Genomic DNA, 22,433 nt, shown 5'->3' with positions numbered 1-22,433 from the left:
TACAGGCCTGGGCAAGTTAACCCCTACACACACACAAAGTGCATGGCCACTAGCATATAAAAAAGATTTGTGATCAGTACATTATGTTGCTCTTAACATATAGTATAAGGGATGGCCGCCATTAGTTCCCTTGGTGGCAGTACCAGGCAAATATGATCATGAGGACAGTGACTGGCTATATCCACATCTGTTAAATATAATAATTTGGTACCATCATTAAGATTTTAGCAACATAAAATATACATAGATTGTTCCTCTTTGTCTATAAATAAGCCTATTTTGAAACTCAAATGTATGTTATTCTAGCTGTCATATGCCTAAACATTCATGAAAGCACAACTCTGAACCATCTGTAATTCTTCCAGTGGCAAGGACACTGGAGCAAGGATGCTAGAAAGTAAAGACAGGTCCTCTATTTCCCAACAATATCAGTCTACTTTTCTTTCTGTATTGTCTGTCCATACAGGCTTTGTTTGTTTGCTTTGGCTAATGGGCGCCAAGGCCACACAAAACATTTTAAAACTGATCAGTTAGATTGTTGTATCATTCGTCTACCCACCTATGCAGCTCTGTGGAAGGCTGAGAGACAAGAAACAATAGAAAGACCTTCCATGGATGACCCAGGCCGGCATTACACCCAGTGAGAGGGTGCTGCTTTCACCACCCCACCTTTCCAAGGCTTCTTCTCGCCCGTCTCCCATTCACTACTGAGCTACCCTCCCAGTGAGCACGGCAGCATCGAGTCCATACCTGAAACACAGTGAGGAGCGACTGTGGGAAGTTATCAAACGTGCTCCTACGGGTCTGCATCTCATCAAAGTTGAACTTCCCGCCAAACAGCTGCATCCCCAGGAGGGAGAAGATGATGATGAACAGGAAGAGAAGCAGCAGCAGGGAGGCGATGGAGCGCACTGAGTTCAGCAAGGACGCCACAAGGTTGCTCAAGGAGTTCCAGTACCTGGGGACACACAGGGGGTTCAGGTGCCTGTCCATCAGCCCTCAGCCGTGTGCCCCTGCTGGCTCTAACACAAAAGCTCCATTCTCTGCTATTCCCTCCATTCCCCTTTCCGGGTTGGGTAGTGGCGTGAATGGACTCACAATTAAGATGTGGAGCTATAAATTCAGCATCAGCAAGGAGAGAGGGCTCAGGGGCCAGGCATTCCCACCCGCTCCACCAGCTGCTGATGTCCTGGCACAAGACATTTACCCTCAGCCCTTTCCTGCCTTCCTGTCTGGAAAGAAATGAAGATAACAGGAGTGTATACCTCATTAGGTAACCTGGAAGATAATTCTCTCCCTTTCCTCAAGACAGTGCCCAGTTTCCTGTCTGTCACACAGTTAATTTAAGTTTATAATTATCACGGACACTTCTGGTTTTTAGCAGAGAAAACACACTCCCTTCTCCAAGAATGCCAGTCTGAGCAGACTGCATCACCTGGGGAGATAGGAAGGGTGTTACTCACGGGAAAGAGTGGGCAGAGCTTAGCAATGGCCCCAACGTCCCTGTCACGGCGGTCAATTGTTAAAAGCCATTCCTTTGGAAATTCTGACCCTGTGTCTGAGCCCAGAGATCTGCAGTTTCAGTAAGAATCCAAAGGATTCAGATAATTTTAGATTACAACTAACCCATCACGCTTCTGGGGACAGCTCAGGCAAGAGTCCTCCAAGGAGTCCTACGGGTCTCTGTTTTCAGTTTATTAGTTCAGTGAGCACAAGGAGTAAACATTTCTTCAAGAGCCCACCAGAGCGACACTTTTTGTAGCAGAGCTCCTCACAGACAACCCAAATTATTGATTCAACTTCACATGGCCATGGCCACCTTGAGTCTTACCCATCATAATTCCCCCAGAGTAAGCCTTGTCATTTCTTTTTCTCTTGCATAATTTGGTGGTAAATTACAGATATAAAACCATTAGAATGGCATGCAGGGCTTTACAATCAGACCCTGGCTCTGGAGATGCTCCCAACTCTTTGACACTGTCTTAAGGTAACAGGTCTGTTGTGGTGAGGATATAGTAACTTTGGTCCTAATCAGGAAACTCATCCTTTTTCTGAATCAAATTATAGGATCCAACTGGCCTGGCTCCCTTCCAGGCCACCCTTCCATCAGCAAATCACCGCCAAAATTGAACTGTATGTAACCACAATCTGCTTCCTGCATTTTCCTCCGTCTCACAGTACCTTGGTGCCAGCTCTCACATGCTAGGATTGGTTGCTCTGAAAAGCCCTGATGTGTGCTAGGTTCCCTGGAGTCCCTATAGGTCAGAGTTGGGAATGATCCACTTAATGCAAGAAGTTAGAGAGAGATTTGGGTTTGGAACACCTTTCCCTATTACACTGCTGGAGAGCAGAAGCTGCTCAGATGTTAACCATGTCCTAAATGCTGCTTCTCAGGTCCCACAGGAAGCATGAAGTCACACTCTCTGATGCTGGAGCTTGAGGGATTCATAAGCAGTCAATGCAGTGCTTGCCAACAAACTGGTGTTCAGAAGCCAGAGCATATTAAATGTCCAATTATACAAAGTGGGAAGCAACTGCATGTAGACTGGGTTCAACTGTCATGGAAGGTCGTAATGGCCAAGGAAAGTCATGAAGTACACAGCGTGAGGGGAATAGCAACCTGGACTTGAACTGAGGTTCAGCTATATCTGGGAGCCATGGGATCAATCAGAGGAGTTAGCCAAAGAGGCTCGGGACTCCAGAGGGTAAGTCACTCCAGAGACCAGGTGAGGAGGCAGAAGAAACAAGGCAGGACAGAGATCATTCTTGATCCAGGGTCTCCCGAGGCCTGAAGCTCTAGGGACGTGGAGTCTAACGTGAAGGAGTGAGGCATGGGGCAAAGCAGAGCTTTTTGGGGTGAGAGCTGGATGAAGATCAAGGGGCTGGCCAAGGGGAAGTTAAAGTATAACCCTTTCCCCCACCACGCCCCACATCCCAACCACAAGTGCTATCCTGGTTAGTTAGTCTAGGCTTCAGGAAGTAAGGAAGCTGTGCCACATGAGCTGTGAGGTTTCCTGACCACTTTCTTTCTCATGTCAGGAAATAAGAACAGCAGGGGACAACCTGCATGTTCTTTACCTCACAGTAGTAAGTCCCATCCCATCTTCAAAACAATCTTGAGGTTGGCCACCTCCTACTGCATCCATCACCTTGGCCTAGGCACCAGCCTCTCTCACTGGGATTTTGGAACAGCCTCCTACCTAGTTTCCCTGTCATGACTTGGGCTCCCCATAGCAATTCTCCACACCAGAGAAGTAAGGCCTTTATAATGGGAGCCACGTCCAGCCCCTGCCGTCCCTGGTACCCAGAAGAAAACCCTGAACCCTCGTAACCTCTGGCCTGGCTCTATGCTCTCTCTCCCTCTTTCACTCCAGCCATGTGAACCTTGCTTCTCTTCCCATTTCAAGATGCATTCTGCCGAATAGGTCCCTATTCTACCAATGGCCTACCCAGTTCTTCCAGAAGTTAGTGGAGGGTCCTAGGCCTCTGACTTCAGAGCAAGCTCCTCTGACCTGTAATTTAGCCACTTATTCTATATTATCTCTTAAAATTTAAATCATTTTATTATTATGTGGTGGTGGTGGTGGTGGTGGTGTGTGTGTGTGTGTAAGTGTATGACAGCATACATATGGAGGTCACAGGATGACTTTTTGTAGTCATCCTGTCTTACCTCTGCATGGGTTCTGGGATTGAATTCAGGTTGTCAGACTTGCACAGCAAGAACTTTATTCAATGATCCATTTGAACAACAACTGTTCTATTTTTAAAGAAAATACAAGCAGCAGACAGGTGTCTATTTCTTTGATTAGTGTTTCTTTCCACTGCCAGAATTGAGGTCCACGGGGGACAGGAGTCACACGTGCTGCTTGGTTCCCCCATTCTCTCTCTTAATGGATTCTTTGGGAATTTCACACCATGTACCCCAATCCCATTCACCTCCCTCTCCTTCAATATCTGTCCCTCACCCCTGCAGCATGGCCCTCCAAAACATTAAAAACAAAACAAGTAAACAACAACAACAACAACAAAAACCAAAACCATCTTTCCAACACATCTTTTGTCCCATCAGCCCCACCCGAAAAAAAATGTTCATTGCAATGAGTTATTGGTCTGGTTCAAGGTCTCTGGCACACCATCATCACTGGACCCTCACCAAACTCCTCTTGGGTATCCTGCTTGCCCCACAGAAGGTGATCATGAGTATTTTATTGAATGAATGGATGAATGAATTCAGCTATAAATTAGCACATTTGTACCTGAGGGATAGGCAGTGTTTGCTTTTGTGTACATGCTGTGAGGTGGTGGCAGGGGTAAGGGTAGAAGGATATGAAGCTGGAAGCAGGGAGGGCTGGGAAGAGGATCTGAGGGGTGTTAGAGGATGAGGAGGTAATTATGAACCAAATAACATTCGATACATGTATGAAATCCTCAAAGAATCAATAAAACATTACCTTAAAATAAAATTAAAATGTGATTTTAAAAAACAGAACACTAGTGTGGTTCTGAGGTGAGGGAGCTGGCTGTTTGAGCCCAGCATGCCACAGTTGGCAGTGGGGGTGGTTTCCACCATGTGCAATAAGTGACATCTGTAGGTACTCAGCCAGTAGCGTTGGCAGTACTGGTGACACCCTCAGGTCTGCAAACCCTCTCCATCTAGTCTCAAGGCTATTGCTGCTAAACACAGGACCACAGCCCCCTCCCCAGAACCACTGTCCTTTTCTGGAAGCTAGCTGGTGCTAAGCCTGAAGGTTTCATAACATCAGTCTTTATCCTAACTGATCAATGCCATGAACTACACAGCCTCACACACCAACAAAGAGAGCTTTGGAGAACAAATCCTCAGGCCTCCAGCTGCAGACCTCATAGAAAACCTGGGAGACCTAAATATCTGTGGTCAGAACAGGAGTCCACATAGCACAGCTGGGACCTCCATGCTGCCCCACCACTGGATATCTGTGTTTCTCCTACTGCACCATCCTCTCCAATGTGTGTTTCTGCCTACCTGTCCCTATCCCTATCCACAGCTTCATTGTTTTTTCCTGAGCTGTGGTACACTTGAGGGGGGCTGACCCGGTTGAGTTCCCTTCTATCTAAGCCCTCCCCTCCCCCTCCTCTCTGCTCTGCCTCATTGTTCTTCTTCAGTTTTTTCACTCACTGACCATCCATTCTTTTCCCCTCAGTCTCCTGGGTTGATTCAACACCCTCTGTTCAGGGACACTTTGACACCGTCTCTTTTCCCTCTGTACATCCGTTTTGGGATCAGGGCCTCTGTAGAATTTATTTCTCTCTCTTTTTAATGATCTGAGACTTGCAGAACCTTTCAGTCCAGAAATCTTTTGCTTCAAAGAGCTTAGGGCCAGCCCTTTACCTTCGTGCTGGCGTACTATAAATAAAAGATGGTGGAAACAACAAGACTGACTGCTGAGGATGCTTCAAAGTGCTCCGTCCTGTTCCTGTGTACCATCATGTTCCTATGTTCCAGAGAGGGCCATCACTGAAGGTGCCTCTGCCAACCGTTCTTATACTGGGTGGTGGAAATGCTCTCTTGGTTTTGGTGGGAAGTTATCTGTTGCTGGAAGAGTGTTTATAAACGGATTTTCACAAGTAAGTTTGTGGACTATGCTGCTTTGTGGCAGAAGAACAGAAAAAGAAGGGACGGGAATCAAGTAAGGCAATGGGGGCAGAATATATACAGTGAGCAAGCTCAGCCCTTCTCTTTCCTGTCCTTGGACCTGCCGCAGGGACCCCAGCAGTGGACATCCTTGGACCAAAACAGCAACTTGAGCTTGGTCCTGGGGGGTATGACAAGAGTATAAAGTGCCATGTAGTTGGTCAGAAGGAGCCATAAGGAATTCCAGACTGTCTTGGTTAGGAGCTAGGATAGTTTGGGCCCAGAGCACAGTACCTGCTAATACCTGCCTGTCCTCTCCATCCTGTATGGAGAATAAGACTTGGTCAAGACACCAAGACTGCTTGGTTTTGACCTTGGGATGGCTTTGGGAAGGTGCTTCTTTGAGATTCTAGACCAGAGGTGCTCAGAATTAGCTAACTATCCCCCCAAATCATAAATTGATGGGGTCTGAGAGGAGGCACAGCATCTTAAGCTCCTGTAGGTGACAGTTGCCCCCCATGGAGTAACTTCCCTTCCCACCCAAAGGACGGCATGTGGCTCCTGGGTCTGAGCATCTTCTCCATAGACTCTTACCTGGGAACGTCACAAATACCAGACTCCTGTTTATTGCTGGCCTTAAGGGAGGTAAGAGGCTCCATGGGCTTCTGAGCAGAGGGCTTTAGAAGGCAGTAAGGAAAGCTGGGAGGGTTGTGGGTGGAGGTTGGGCAGGACTCTGGGCAAGGAATTGGAGATCTTTGCAGCCTGGAAGATTTGCAAGCGGCACTCACATAGAGCTTTGGGCATCCCACTGGTGGTTGTGATTTAGGGTGAATGTGTCTTCCTAAGTCAGCCTAATGGCACATTTGAGAGCATGGGATGCAGCTGTAGGGGAGGAACAGAGGACTACAAGGGTATTTTGGTTTGTAACAAATGCAGTAGAAACACTAGTAATAATAGATGCTAGCATGCACTAAGGCACACCGTGTGTTGGATAATAGCGAGTCCCAATGCTGACATCTCTTAGAGCAACTCAGCCTCAATGATCTCAAAGGATGAGAAGAGAAATGATTACAGATGAGATGACTGCATATGGAGAGGTCGGTCATTTGCCCAAGGCCACACTGCTTAGGTATCACACTGGTGACAGCAAACAGCAGGTCTGTCTCTCAGACCATCCTTTGGACCACAGTGAGCTGCAGAGCTGATAGTCCAGGCTATCTTGTTGTCCAAGTCCCAAGATAGGACCTAAAGGATGGTGTTCATACTGCCTCTTATTAGATAACTGCTGACCGCATTTCCTTTTCCCGGGGTCTGATAAACACTACCTTTAGCTTTCCAGTTTTCACTGCCTCTTAAATAATTCTCACATGGCCCATGTTTGAGGTCTGCATTTTGTTTTTTCCCTTTCATTTAGAAAAGGAACTTCACAGCTAGATATTGTTATAACATCTTGGAGCAACTGCCCATTGATTCCCTTTTAACTGTTTTGTGTATTCTCACTGTGAAAATATTGACAAGAAACAACTTTTTAAAATTTGGCTTGACCAGAGGGCATCCCATAGTCCCCATGCAAAAAGAACTAACAGTATTTCCAGGACTCAAAAAACCCAGAAGCAGAGTGATTCCACTGTCTAACCTGAGGCTACTTCTTCAGGTCTCCAATCATCTGGAAATGCGTATGCATTCAGATGTGCACGTGTGAACAATGGTAGGGTAATGGAAAGTGGTTATTTGTGTAGAGTGCCGTCTGCTGGGAGGCACCTACTTCCTGTGAGCCTCTCTCCTACCTTACATTTGAAATGCTTACAACATGGGCTGGGTGGGGGCACTGAGATCTTGGAGACGGGGTACTTATGTGCGGTCCTTTTGTTAAGCAAGTGTATTTCTCCTCAAATCTCTTGGAGGATACCTCACAAAGTATTGATACTAGTCACACACTCTTTGTAATAGTGCAGTATGAGCAGTGTCTGTGGTTTCTGAGCTGCTGAAATCCTTAGGGAACTCACTGAGAGCTCCGCCTCTCAGAATGGCCAGAGTTCCTGGTCCATGCTTGAGGTCGCATGACCTCACCGTCCCCCCCTAACAGCAGTAAGAGCACTGACTGCGCTGAACACATAAAAGCCTCTGGCTGCTGTCAATGAACTTAAATTCAAGTGCCTCTCCCTGGAGTCTCAACAATACTGTGCCTTCAGATGGCTGCCCAGAGAATTGTGACAAGAATAGTGACAGTTAGGATGCCTCATAGGGCCTGGTGACTCACACAGAGGAACACCCTGTGTGAGTTGTGACACACTTGTCCTTGACCTGGAGGCATAAGTCTCTATTCTTGTTTCTTAACACAACCCAAGTTAGGGGTTTACTGCTCCTATGTCCAAGGATTGCCCAGAAATGAGCTTCCTAAGGGATCTGGGGACTTGTATCTGGAGAAGGGTTGAAAGACTCCCTCCAGCTGGTCCTGCACAAACACGTTTTGGTAAGTTGGCCACAGCGCACTTCACACATATGTATTACACTGACAACCAGGATGCTATCACAAAGGTTCTTATGAAATGATGCTCATGGGGTTGGGAGGTCCGTAGATGTTTGTCCAGTCAATCTCATTCTTTCAGTAAATGCAATGGTCAAAACCAGGAAGAAAGGAAACTGTCATTTGCAGTATCATGGAGGGAGCTGGAGGATATTATAGTCTGTGTGGCGTAGAATAAAAGTGTCACGTGGTTCACTTATAGGTGGGGCCTAAAACATTGATCTCAAAGACACAAAGAACAATGAGGTAGTAGCCGGGGTAGAAGGGAAGTTGAGGGGAGGACCTATCACAGACGGTAATGGAAGGTACAGTCACCTCTGATGCTCTAACACACGGGAGAATAACTGCCAACCACAGTGAACTGAACATTTCAAAGTATTTAGTAGCAAGGATTTTGAGTGTTTTTATTAGAAAGTTATAAGAATTTAAAGTAAGATGATTCGTTCCATTTCATCATCCAATCATTACGTGTTGTGCACACATACTGAAACGTTACTCTGTGCTCCATAAATATGTAAACTACCATCTGTCATTTAAGAAGAAAATAGGTAAAGAAAGAAAAAAAACAAATAAACCAAAAGGAACACCAAACAAACAAGTGAATAGAGAACAATTAGTATGAGGAGTGGTGAAACTGGAACCCTTAAATTGTACATCACTGGTAAGAATGTAAAATGGTCTGGTCTCTTTGAAAAAAAATACAATTTTATCATTTCTCAACATCTTAAAATGTCTATTGAATAACCAAGAGGTTGTATTCTTAGATATATAGCCAAAAGAAATGAAAATCATATATCTCTGTAAAAACGTGGACACAAATGTTAAGATAGGGATAAAGCAGCTAAACTCAATGTCCATCACTGAGGAATGACTCTGATGAGTGTGATAACCACGCAGTGGATATTATTCACCGAGAATAGGTATGAAGTTCTGATCCACGCTAAAACCTGGAAGTAACTTGAAGACACTAAACTAAGTGAAAGAAACTGGACACAAAGGACCACATTTTTCATTGTTACATTCAGAATGCAATAATGTCCACAATGGGCTATTGTTTCCCTGATTTCTTTCTCAGGACATTTGTCACAATAGACAAATCTAAACAACAACGAGTGGTTACCTAGGCCTAGCATGGGGTCAGGAGTTAGTGGGGAGAAATGTATATAAAGTTTCTTTAGGGAATGATGACAATGTTCCGAAACCAGAATGTGGTAATGGTTGCAAAACTGAATCTACACACACAGAAACGAAGTGTGCTCTCTAAAGTGGTGAGTATATGGCATGAAAGTTAAATCTCAACCAAATGGTTTAAAATGATGATGTGAGACTGTACATTGATTCCAGCAGCCCAGGGGGAGCACTGACCGGGAGCAGGCTGCCTGCTCCCTGGATTCCTGCTGGACCCCCATCCTGACGCTCTGACTGCCCTGTAGCAAGGATGAACAGTCTGTGGATGGGCCAGTGGACAGACAGATGGACAAGTGTGTGTGTGTGTGTGTGTGTGTGTGTGTGTGTGTGTGTGTGTGTGTGTGTGTGAAAGGCCAGATCAAAGTCCCCTGAAGTATAATTCCTACTATCTTGACTCAGAGTTGGCCATCTCTGCTCCATTTGTAGCGACCCAAGCCTGTCAGCTTTTCCTAACAGCAAGAACAGCCGAGACCAGAAAAGAGCTTGAGGAGATTTCTGGAAGAGAATTTTTCCATTTTAAAAATGATCTGTCTTTATTTATTTTGTAGTGGGGAAGGCGAGCATGATGCAGTCAGAGGACAACCCGCCAGGGGTTGGCTCTCTTCCTCCACCACGTGGTTTATAAGGGTCAAATTCAGGGCTTCAGGTTTGGTGCAGGCCTTTGCCTTCTGGATGATCTTGTGGCCCTTAAGACTTAACTAATAACTGAATTGCTTATTTAGAGAGAGCAAGTACACCTGTATGGAAGCTAGGGGAGTCAGTTCTCTACTCTGCCACTTGGGTCTCAGGGCTTGAACTCAGGCTGTCAGAGCAAGCACCTTTGCTCATTGGGCCATCTTAGCAGTCCATTTCCCTCCATATTTTTATGGTGTTAAAACACATATAACATAAAATTATAGTCTCACTCACTTTAAAACTTACAGTTCAAAGATACTAAATATATTAATAGTGCAAACATCCATTTCTATGGTTCTTTACATCTTATAAAACTGAAACTCTTGTCTTTAAATAGTATCTCCCTTTCTCCCTACCCTCTCCTCTTAAGCCACTGTCCTGTTTTTTTTTTTGCCTCTGTGATTCTGACACTATGATAAAGAACTTGAAATAAGTACAACTAAACAGTGTTTGTCTTTTGTCACTGGCTTATTTCACTCCGCATAATGTCCCCAAAGTTCATTCATGTGGTACCATGCATACAAACTTTCTTTTAAAAGCTTAGTAATATTCTGTTGTACATACTACCTTTACTTCATCCATACCCATGACACTTGGGGCACTTCTACATTCTGGCTCTTGCAAATACTGTCACTCTAAACGTGAGTGTACAAACATTACGACAAGACCTGGCTTTTAGTGCTGCGTGTAAATACCCAGAAGTAAAGTTTTGGGTAATTTGGGTAATCACTTGGTAATTCTATTCTTAATTAATTAAGAAACGGCAGCTCCGTTTTTCACAGCAACTGTATCATTCACTTCCCATTTGTACCACAAGTTGGTTAGTCTTGACTGCCAACTTGGTGGAAATTTAGAATTACTTAGGATACACAAACCTCTGGCATATCTATGAGGGGGAGGAGTCACCTTGAATGTGGGCAGCACCGCTTTACACACTGCAGTTACCCAGAGAAGATTAAGGAGAAAGTGAGCTGAGCACAGCGGCTGTCCTGTTCCTCTGTACTTGCTGATTGCAGATGCACCGTGCCTGGCCACCTCACACTCTGGGTACCACACTTTACTCCTGGTGGACTCTGAGCCAAAATGAAGCCTTCCTTCCTTGTGCTGCTCTTGTCAGATATTTGGTCACAGGTTTGAGAGAAGTCACTAATACACACCGAAAGTGTCAGGGGACCCAGCCAGGGTCCCCAGCTTTCTACATCCTCCCTCACATTTGTTGCTTTGTTGCCCTGTTTGGTTGCTAATAGCATCTCTAACCCGGGGTCTGCCTGGGATTTTAGTGGAGCAAAGAAGCAGACTAAGCTCTTTATTGCTTTTCTAGAATTGATAATACCTCAATGTCCAGAAGCCATCTTGTACCCTACAGTTCAATCAACACCAATGCTGGTCAAGTCAAGGACAGGAATTGACCTAGTCCCCGATGGTGGCTACCCACCTCTGCACTCCTAGTCATACAGCAGAATGAGTGCAGCCAAGTCGAACAACAGCAGTCTGCAGCTGAGGGCGTTTCCGAGGGGCATACCACCCAAATGAACCACAACTCCCCTTGTTGCATACGATCAGAGGCTAGACCTCTCCAGAAACTGCAGCATGCTGGGCGGTGGTGGTGCACGCCTTTAATCCCAACACTCGGGAGGCAGAGGCAGGCGGATCTCTGTGAGATCGAGACCAGCCTGGTCTACAAAACCTAGTTCCAGGAAAGGCTCCAAAGCCACAGAGAAACCCTGTCTCGAAAAACACGAATAAGACAAAAAGCAACTACAGCTCTTCCCTCACCCAGGCTCCCCCCTCTGGCCTGGAATCCTGTGCCCAAAGGGAAAAGAGGAGGCGCATACGCACCTGGTGATCTTAAAGATTCTGAGCAGCCGCACACATCTCAGCACAGAGATGCCCAGGGGGGACATGATCTTCGTCTCCACCAGGATGGTCTCCAGGATGCCCCCACACACGATGAAACAGTCAAAGCGGTTGAAGAGAGATACAAAATAGGCCTGCAGACCTAGGCTGTACATCTTCAGGAGCATTTCTGCAGTGAAAAGGGCCAGCAGTGCCTTGTTGGCTGTGTCTGGCGGGTGTAGGAACCGGTGGGATTCAATCAAGGAACGGAGAAGAGCAAAGAGAAAGGGGAGGAAAAAAATAGAACAGTCACTGTCATAGCTGGAGAAAAAGACCTATCCCTTCCTCCCTTATTCTTCCTTTCCTCCCTCCCTCCTCCTCCCCTCCCTCCTCCTCCCTCCTCCCTCCCTCCCTCCCTCCCTCCCCTCCCTCCCTCCCTCCCTCCATTCCTCCCCCTCTCCCTCCCTCTGTCCAATGAGACCTCTCCCAGCTACTTCTTAGAGAACAATTAAGTCCAGTTCCCATCATTATAACCATGCGCTGAACATCCACCATGCATTAGGGGCTTAGCATATGCTCTCCTCCTTATTCCCCATAGAAACTCGAGAGGTTTGGTGATGTTCTCATTAAACCCAGTCTTTAGAGATGAGACAGGAGGGGCAGAAGGGTCAATGACCCGTACAAGTCAACAGCCAAAGTTGAGAGCAGGCTATGTGCGCTGTGCCTTGTTACCACTAGATAATCTCCTCCCAGGATCCCCACAGCCTGGGCCGTATCTGCCTCACTCCCCAGAGATGTTTAGGCATGGGTTGCGGATATGTTCATAGGGGTCCAGGCACAACAAGGGGGTCTTAGCTCTGTTTGCTTCTTGCCTATTTTCTTGTATTTGGGGAAAAGACCAGAAGAACTGAAAATGGCTTCTGGGAAGTTGGCAGCAGGGGTCTGAAACAGCCAGATAAGCTACAGCTCCTGTTCTGCTACTTGGACTCAATGATGACTATGGCTGTAGGGGAACGGTGGGAGGGACATCAGTGTTTGAAGGGCCACATCTGTTCATAACAAAGGCATGGATTTTAACATGGGGTTCGCAAGCTTCCAGGCCCTTGGGCTTTCCAGGATGGCACCAGACAAGCAGTGGTCACTGGCTGCTTTCCTGTCAATCTCCCACCAATAACTCATCCTTCCCCAGGACCAGGGCTGAGTTATCAAGAGTGAATAGTCCAAAGGCAGGGGCTTCTCACCTTGGACTTCTGTGAGCCAGTGGGGCTGGTTGTAGTGCTCTGAGGCAATGGTGAGCGTGTTGAGGAACACCAGGAAGATCACAAGCCAGTAGAAGATGTTGGACTTAACTGCCGCACGGCACTTCCTTCTGCAGAATCTATTCCACCTGCGCCAGTAGCGGCTGAGAAGGGGTAAGGAGGAAAAAAACACTGGGTTGGCTGGGAGATCTAGACTTCTGCCAACCCAAAGCTCATGAGGTAACATCTCACCCATCACCGACTTGGCCTTACTGTACAACCTGGTCATGGAGTGGTCAGACTTTTCCCAAGCTAACTAGGCTCTACTGTTTAGCTATCCACGTGGTCTTGAGGGTCTATCTATCCTCCATCGCTAAAGCTTCGGTTAGAAATGAGAACAGGGATAATTTCACAGGATTCTTGTAGACATGCCTAAAATGCCGTGTAAGCCATTCTGGTATGAAGCTGAAGTTGCCCAACAACTGGGGCTGTTTTTATTTTCTCAGCTGGGGATATACCTCAGTGGTAAAGCCAAGCACGAATATGCCTTGGTTTCAATTGCCAGTGCTGAAAGAGAAAGGAGTTTCCAACTGTTTTAAATTTATTTAAATGGCATTTAATGGCAGAAATAGTGTGGCAAGTATAGAGGGAAATTAGTCGTTATGCTGGTGGCAGTGACAGGACTAGTAAATGGTTGCTATGAATAAAGCCTTCTGTGGGCTTGGTATTTTAGGAATGTCTTAGGGTTTCTCCAAGTCTTTAAGTCAAGCATGTGTTAGCCTGATATCGAGGAGGAAACTAAGGACCATTGGGGTTCAGTGGGAGAGGCAGGATGATGCTCTCCCCAGCCCTGCGCCTTCCACTGGACCCGTATCACCTCCCCATGCAGAAGAAGAGGCTGCTTTACAGCAGAGGTTCTTTACACTCATGGGGTCCTATGATCTCTTGAGAACTCAATGAACCTTTAGATTTTGTTTAGAAAAGTGGGTACACCCCTACATGCACACAGAGAACCCCTAAAGCTCAGCTACAGTCATATAGCATTCCCCAGCGCTCTTGGTCAAGGGCTCTGCTGGTGGTTTTCAAGTGTAGCTATGTTTAGAGTGACTTGAGAAAGCTTTCACAACCACCTAGCCACTATTCCCCTGGCACCTCACCTCAGTGCCAAATCAATCTGATTGAAAACTGATTAACTGGGTGCTGGGTACATTCAAATACCCCAAAGATAGCACTGGTACTTTTGAACTTCCTCCAGCTGGCTCCAATGTTAATTATGGCTGAGAACCATTAAGCTGGATGATCCCAAAGAAACATTCCCATTTTATGACTCTATGATAGAGGGTTTCACTGCTCCCCTCCCTCACCCCACCCCCGCTATCACAACATACACAACACACAGCTCTGTTGGGGATTCAGGAGAGGAAGTATTTAACAGCTGCCTGCAATGGAATGGAGAAGTGTGGAGAATCAGACAGACAATAGACAGCCAGGCCAAGGCACACCATAGGAAGACCCACACAATCAGATTTTAGTTCAGAAAAGCAGACAACAGACACAGACATGTGGTGAGCTTCTAGATCTAAGTAGAACCGGGAAGACAGCCCTAGCTGTCTGGATTAGCAATGATGTAAGAAAAACTTTATTAACGGCACAAAGGACACTGAGGACACAGCAGATTGGGTGCAAAGTCAATGGGGGACTAGAATTCAAGAGGAGAGAAAGGCACTAAGAGGGGCACCAAAATGCCTGCCTGGTGGTCTGGGGGTGTGACACCCACAACCAACCAAAAGCCAGAGAGGGGTGTTCTGGGAAGGGAGAGCAGCTGGGAGAAGGGCAATGCATTTAGCTTGGAATGTGGTTCAGAGTGGTGGCTGAGCATGCACGCAGAAAGATCACTAGGCAGGCAAAGTCCCTGCTGCCTGCTGGGGTGGTAAAGAAGGCAGGAGGAGGTGAGACAATGCCCTGGTACAACAATCACAGGTATCTGCACTTTACATGCGATCATTTCTGTTTGTCCCTTTCTAGTCTAGGTTTCTAAGCAAGAATGTAAAACCTGTTTGCAACAGAGACTTGCAAACCTCATTCTGCAGCCCATGAGTGGATGGAACATCTATTTGATAGGCCATGATTGGCACTGAGAAAAGAACAGCATGAAAATATCATAGCATGACTCAAAATAGTAGTAAGATATATTGAATAAAATCCTTAGTGTGGATGTGTGTGTGTGTGTGTGTGTGTGTGTGTGTGTGTGTGTGTGTGTGTGTGTGTGTGTGGTCCTGGGCCAAGATACAAAAACTAGCCTCCTAATTTAGAGCAATGAAATTGACCTGTGGTGCAACATTCTGAACAAGTCTATGTCATTAGTCCAGTCTTCTAGGCAGAGACAATCACAGAAAAATGTAGTCATTTCTCTGTAGAGTTACTGGTGTTGCATCAGTTGAAGAATCATGAATGGTCCTCAGTGTCACATAGCACCATATGCAAGCATGCCAGAAGTGGGGCACTGAAATGGCTGTATATGTTACATCCTCTGTCCCCAAACTCAGCTTTCTAGTCCTTAAGGGAAACCTTTTCAACATCACAAGCTCCATGCCAAGGATAGACTGTATTTTATGATCCCAGAGACAGACCTCTATATGAATAGTTTCTTCCACTTGCTCACATTTCCTTTTGGGATATTGAATGGTTCCTTCCACTTATCCACATTGTCTTTTGGGATATTGAATGCTTCTCTTCACTTACCCATATTGCTTTTTGGGATAGTTTGGCTTCGTCTATGTCTCTAACACTGTCATTTCTCTCCCAATTGTTCCCATTACCAAGGCTTAACTGAATTCTCTGGTAAGAATGGAAGAGCCAGGGGCAATCTAAGCATTTGCACTCTTCCCTTAAAACTACCAAGGGGAACTTGGGTTTGGGCCTGCGAGGTGAATAACAGATAGATTAATCTCAGTGTTCTGACCTGACCCATCCTTCACTGAATGCCCCAGATTTGCAGGGACACTCAGCTTAGCTGGTGCTTTGGAAATTTACTATGCACAGAAGAGACACCATGCAATTCAGACATTAGTCTGCAAGTGCCCTTCAGGGTGTTTGAAACATCGAGTCATGCTATATGCAAGTGTGAGGATATGTGGAGAGGGACAAGTGGCTGGGACAATGAGTCCCAGGTATTTATAATGAGAGATGGCCTTTTGCATTTGCCAGAACTGGATACTGCATAGTTCAACGTTATCAGAACACATCTCTACTTCTTCCTATGATTATTAATACTATAGGATTTCAAAAACATATTAATTGCAAAGATAATGATTTAAAATAGACCCAATCCCATACTGTAGAAACCACTGATAATTGTCATGCAGACTACAAAACAATCAAGGTTGCTTTTACTCACAGTAGGTAGAAACTGACTTGGAGTCCATTTAATACTGAGAATTTGACCATGGCCATTTCTGTCATGTTTACAAGTGGGTGAACATGGGTTGTTGTAAAGTCAGGCCCATCACATGGGTCTACAATAGCTTTCTGCCAGCTCTGTTAAATGTGGTTGCTACTGCACAGAGCCACTCTGGAAAGTCACATGGAATTTGGGTTGTGGTGGGGATGGGAGTAATTACTATCCAGGGAAAGTATTTAAAGATAATTGTACATCTCCTACTTTTCAAACAGTTTTGCTTGACAGCTGGTTTCCCAGCAACACTTCCTACTATATAATAAATGTAATAGTTTATTAGAATGTGTAAATTTATTTGTGTGTTTACATATGCACAGAGGATATAGAAATTAAATGATAAAACAGGGAGGAGCAATTTGCCTGCTATTCATGTTTTCTTTGCATTAGCTGGAAGCCATTTACTAGAAATACAGAAACAGGAGAGAAGGATAGAAGTGAACGTGTCTACTGTACTTAATTATCTGTAGCACTGTGCTCTGCTCCCTCTGTCTTGGCTCATGTTATCATCACCCCTTCCCCCTGCACAGAGCTTTGTACCTTTTTTTTTTTTTTTTTTTTTGCAACACAGAAGCCAACTATGAAGGCTTCCATCTTCTAGTCCTATCTTCTAGGTCCTGCTTATCCCTAGGGCCCAATTCAAACCCCAGCTTCTCTGCAGTAGACTTTCTACTCTTCTAGCCCTGGCATCCCTGAAGAGCCTACCTATGTTACTACACAATTGTTGGTGCAGTCAAGAAACACTTATTTAAGGCCTACTATGGGCAAGATAAGATATCAACAGTTAATAGACACAGTCCTTCTCAGCACAAAGCCCAGCTAAGGCACAGCAATAGGTGAACATGTCACGTGCTGGGGGACTCTGTAATAGTGTCCCTAGATTCCATCTTAGGCCGTCATGGAGGCCTCCAGAGAGCTTTCCCCCAGCAGAGGACTTCCATTGCCTGGTATTAGCAGTTAACTTTCAATGTATGGCTCCCGACTCTTTACTGAGATAATCAGATCCACAAGAGGCAGGGGCCATGTCTTCTCTTTTGTTATAGATCTGTAGAATTAAGCACACTCCTTCTCACACAGTAAGATGCTGGCTCATAGGCTGTGTGAGACATGATCCAGAGACATACTCCGGGTCTAACTCCCTGAAAAAGGCAAGGCTTAAAAACCTTCAGCCTTGGGAAGGGGAAAGGGCAACACGCCTAAACTGCTTTTCTCGACATGCAAAGGCTGACAAGCCTGAGACATGGAAACAGTGGACATAGAAGGCTGTCTAGTGGCTGTAGTAAGTTTCCATCTTAAACGGAACCTGGAACAAACAGAAGAGAAAATCGCTAAATTTAACTCTTTTATGAATAAGTAGTCTAAAAATGGGCTGTAGAGACTGGGGCAGACTTGTGTTTATGACTAGTTGTTTATGGCATAGCAGAAATGCAGTGATGTGCCAGGCAGTTCTTCTGAAGACTAAGCCAGACAGTCCTCACATTTTGGAACCCCATAATATTTGCTCTGAATTCTGCATAGTTGTGTTAGGAAAAACTCCAACCGGTCCCTGGACCAATGATGCTTAGTAGGTCTCAAATATAGCCAATTCTTCATTTTCCTTTACATGAAAACCTGAATTATCAAAGTACCCAAGTATTATCTAATTTGTCTCATTTTTTTCCTGCATGCTCTATTCCACTATTCTTTCAAAATTAACTATGACTTTGTATCATCCAGTCCTGCACCGAAAATAGGCCAATTTGAAGCTCAAATTCTATTGCTGTCATTATTAAATTGTTTCCCCAACTGAGAGAACTATTTGGAAAATGTTGATAATTCTGTGAGCATTTTCAATCCATTACCAGCCTTAGCTATTCCCCAACCAGACACCACCAGTGGGCTGAAGGATCTAGGTTAGTCAGCTGCTTGTGATATTGCTTAGAACCAGGGTCCCCTTGTCTGGGTGGCAGCCACTAGCAACATGTGGCCAATCTAAACTACGATACATAGTAAATGTAAGGGACATGCTAAGTTGCAAAAACTCTTGATGCAACAAAGAACACAAACTACTTCACTAAAATGTGTTACATTAATTCCTGTTGAAATGACAAAGTTTTCATTACCCTGCTTTAAATAAAAAGGTTTCATTTCCTGCTGCTCTTCTGCACTTCCTTGCCATGGACACTACAATAATCTCCAAAGCATGTGCGAAACAGGTTCATTATACCAGCCAGGACTTGACCAATAGGATGGCCGAGGCTAGTCCCCCTCTGTGACTCTGGGCTTCCTTAAGCCTCAGGGATCATCTACAGGTGTTTTTAATAATGGTGCCAATCCACCGACAAGAAGCCATTTATGAATACATGGTTTTTTCTGTGCTTCCCTTAAACTGGAAGTACAGATAGAGAAGCATCCCCTCCCCAAAGTAAGCAATTAGAGCCCTGTGGCTGGGAGATGCAGAGTGGACAAAGTCCCAAGGATAAAAAGATTGTAATTCTTCAAGAACTTACTTGACATGATGGATTACCCAATTCAAAAGGAAGGTCTCCTGATAACTCACTAGGGTCCGCCAAGTATGGGATCATCTCCACAAGTCTCCAGATTATGCTTATCCATTCATTCATCTATGATTTCCTCATTTGCATGTAGCAAGAATAAAATTTGGGAAATATTTTCAATGTAAAATTTAATCTCTTTACTGTGGGGGGCTGTGGAACTGTTCAGAGTAACATGTACTTGTCAAATATGACATTGTCTTATCAAGACCAGGTGATCCATCCATCCATCCATCCATCCATCCATCCATCCATCCATTATTACTAAACTCTTATCACACACCAGCTAGTTCTTCACATGCAGAAGCTAAAGAAAATATCTAGAGGGCATTCTTTTGTTTTTAATGCTTTCTTTCATGTAATAAAAGCCAGCACTGGTAGGTCTGATCCTCTATTTTTCATACTAAGGATGCCTTGGTTTGAAAGAACAATAAGGGGGAAGGGAGTCTGCATTTTCCAGTCCCAGTAGAACACGGGAGAAAGAGGGCACCAGAACTGGAGCAGTGTCAAATAACAGAGTCCTCACTTAATCTTAATGCTTGGGTGTTGAATGCCATGAGATTAGAGGGACTTTCTTATAAACACTTGGATGTCAATAGAGAGGGGCTGAGGGAGTTGGGGCTTGTAGATAGGCTCTGCAGGCCCTTCCAGGAACACTAATAATTAGCCTATCACTCTGTGCGGCTGGTTCTCAGACTGAGTTGGATGCAGGTAGGTAGAGGATGTGCGCTGGGGCTCCTAGTTCCAGAGCTCAGTGATGGATGACGAGAGATGTGGAAGTATGGAGTGAGGGGATCACAGAGCTTGGGAGTCAGAGAACAGATTTCAAGGCTGGAGGAATGCAGCTCAGGGGACATGACACGGCCTGTGGTGGTGGATGTCCAAACCGCACAGACCCATGTGTCAGAGCTGGCAGGAGCCAAGAGAATCTGGAGAACTTCGGGACCTCATTCTTTAAGCTGATTCGGGGATCGTGACATTCTTCTCCCATTGTATCCAAATCCACCTTAGACAGGAGCTGGGGAAGACGAACTCAAGCGACTGCACGTGTGGCCTCCAGGAACTGCTTAAAACATCCTGTTGTAAACACCTGGCTTAGTATGACTTATACTCCTGCTACATATATGATGAGGTTTGGAAGGCATGACTATGCTATGAAAAATAAATGGCCAATAGTTTTGGTGTCTAAGGTTTTTGGAATTAAGTTTACATTCCCATCTTCCATATATAACCAGTCAAGCACTCAGGGAGCTTGAAGAGTCAACCCGTGGGGTAGCTAGTTAGGCACTGAGCAGACTCCAGTGTGCAGACAAAATTCAATGGAGGCAACAGGCTTTGAGTATTGCAATAGGTAGACTATACTATGGTAAGTACTAGGACAAGCATGTAGGAATGGAGGATGACGGGAAGACCATTTTAATCTCATTGGGAGTGTGTTGTGCCAACGGTGCCACAGATGCTCTAACCTTTGAGTTGATTGCCAAGTCTGACATTTCTAGATAGAGACATAGATGGTGATTTCGGTGGAGCAAAAGCCCCACAAAAAGTCTTAGTGCGCAAGAAAATAGAGAACATTTGGGGATCTGTAAGGAGTTTCATGTAGTGGGAAGAAAGTATTTGTGCAGACGTGTAGAAGGAAAAGCCAGAGACAAGTCACAGGGTGGATATTCTAGGAGCTTCTGTCACCTTCTCAAAGCAGTGGCAGAATTGACATTCTGTCTGTAACCCTCAAAGTTGTGAAGCATACCAAGTAGTAACAAATGTTCACACATTTATTTGAACTGACTTTATCTTACACAGGAAGTAGATATGTTTGTTTCTAACCATGCAGGAACTACCCAAGAGAACCCAAGTCTCAACCCTTGAGCTAATTCCCTTAATCAAACTGTGAACCCCCATACAAAAGGAAACAGTTAGAGCCCCAGAAGGATCCTAGCTGATAGGAATTACCTTGGTCATTTGACACAGTAGCTGGGGATCAAGCTAGAGAGGCAGAAGGGAAGGGGAGCAATTTGCATCTCACTCACCTGAACTTGGATTTGGAGATCCGGTGGCTGAAAGAGTAAAAGGAAACATTAGCAAGGACAATGCACTCACTTTCTTCAACATAAAGAGTGTTTAACCACCCCCAACCCCAGGAATTTGGTGTTCTCCAGGACTATATGTGGACATTGGAAGGATTTGTGGGGGTACGTTATAATGCCACAGAGAAAGAACACTTTGTGTATTTGAATGTGGCTGGCCCAGCTGACATCTACAAGTCTAGTATCTTCTAAGCGTGGGTGATCCTTACAGGAAAGGGGTGCACATAGTCTTGAAGGATAAGTATCTGCCCACGAACTCCATGAAGGGCTAAGCACAACACTCCTTGAGGAAAAAGCCATGTCGAATAGAAACCTTTCCTGCAACAGAAGGACCCGAGCAACAGGGAACTCTCAGCGCTGAGCTCACTGTGGTCTGCCACAATCTCTGCCAGAGCTGGGTTAGGAAGCCACTTGATTCAGCTGGAAATGGGAAGGGCCATCACTTCCCTAGCTCAGAGCTGCTCACTAGATATGAACACATAGCCTCGGGCTCTAAAGGACATTGTGTGTGCTGAAGTCAGGTGCGGCCCTGGAGATCTACCACAACAGGTAGGGTGTCCCGATGACAGCTGCACAGGATCGTTGCATAGGAAGGGTCCTGAAAGGTAGCACCCCCAGGGAGGCCTTGAGACTGTCAAGTTCATCCAGGACAGAGTCCAGGAAAGTTACATGGAGTTAGTGGGTGGAGAGAGGTCAGGAGAGAGGCTTGTTAATGAGAAGTACAGGAAAGGGACGGAGGAAACGAGAAAGGGGGGAAAGAGGGAAGAGAAAGGTAAGGGGGGGGAGGATGCAAGCAATTGAGACAAAACATTTTGGAAAAAAACGCCAAACATTTGAAGGTACATGTCAGCCTAGCTTTGATGCTAAGGGAACAGTGAATACAGGCAAAATAGCAGGTTGAGTGAGACTGCTCAAACGGCCACAAGCAAGACCTGCAAAATGACAGCACCAGGGTCCCACCCTTAGATGAAGAATTACAGGCAATCAACACTACCAAGAGAGGGTGAATCCATCTTTCCAGGGATGAGGTCCCTGAAAGGTTATCCAATTCCCAGTGGTCAGCTCTAAACACATTATATATGAGCAATGCTAAATGGACTCAGTGGATTATATATTTATAGTTATATACCAGGGATATTTAAAGAGAAAGAGGTCATGAAATTGAGAAGAAGAGGGGGCATATGGAAGGTGTTGAAAGGGGAGAAGGGGTGGGGATGATGTAAATACAGTACTCATTTATGAAATTCTCAAATGAAATAGTTTATATTGAAACATGGACACAAACA

The 22,433-nt window shown here is 45.3% G+C and overlaps 1 protein-coding gene across 33 annotated transcripts in view; it reads right to left on the bottom strand.

The window, feature by feature from the left end:
- Positions 1-22,433, bottom strand: part of Cacna1c (calcium voltage-gated channel subunit alpha1 C) — a 555,448-nt gene that overhangs the window by 101,819 nt on the left and 431,196 nt on the right. For all 33 annotated transcript variants that reach the window (XR_004771141.1, XR_004771142.1, XM_035448892.1 and 30 more), the window contains 4 exons: positions 21,091-21,117; positions 13,079-13,239; positions 11,841-12,066; positions 751-958 (listed from right to left, as the gene is read on the bottom strand). Coding sequence is in view for 31 of the 33 variants with exons in the window: in XM_035448892.1 (XP_035304783.1) it covers positions 751-958; positions 11,841-12,066; positions 13,079-13,239; positions 21,091-21,117 (622 nt within the window). In the remaining 2 variants the exon portion in view is untranslated. The remainder of the gene's footprint in view (positions 1-750; positions 959-11,840; positions 12,067-13,078; positions 13,240-21,090; positions 21,118-22,433) is intronic.

This window comes from Cricetulus griseus, chromosome 8, assembly GCF_003668045.3.
Source record: "Cricetulus griseus strain 17A/GY chromosome 8, alternate assembly CriGri-PICRH-1.0, whole genome shotgun sequence".
Classification (NCBI taxonomy): Eukaryota; Metazoa; Chordata; class Mammalia; order Rodentia; family Cricetidae; genus Cricetulus; species Cricetulus griseus.
Note: the sequence above shows the minus strand (reverse complement) of the source record. Positions and strands in the feature narration are given on the sequence as shown.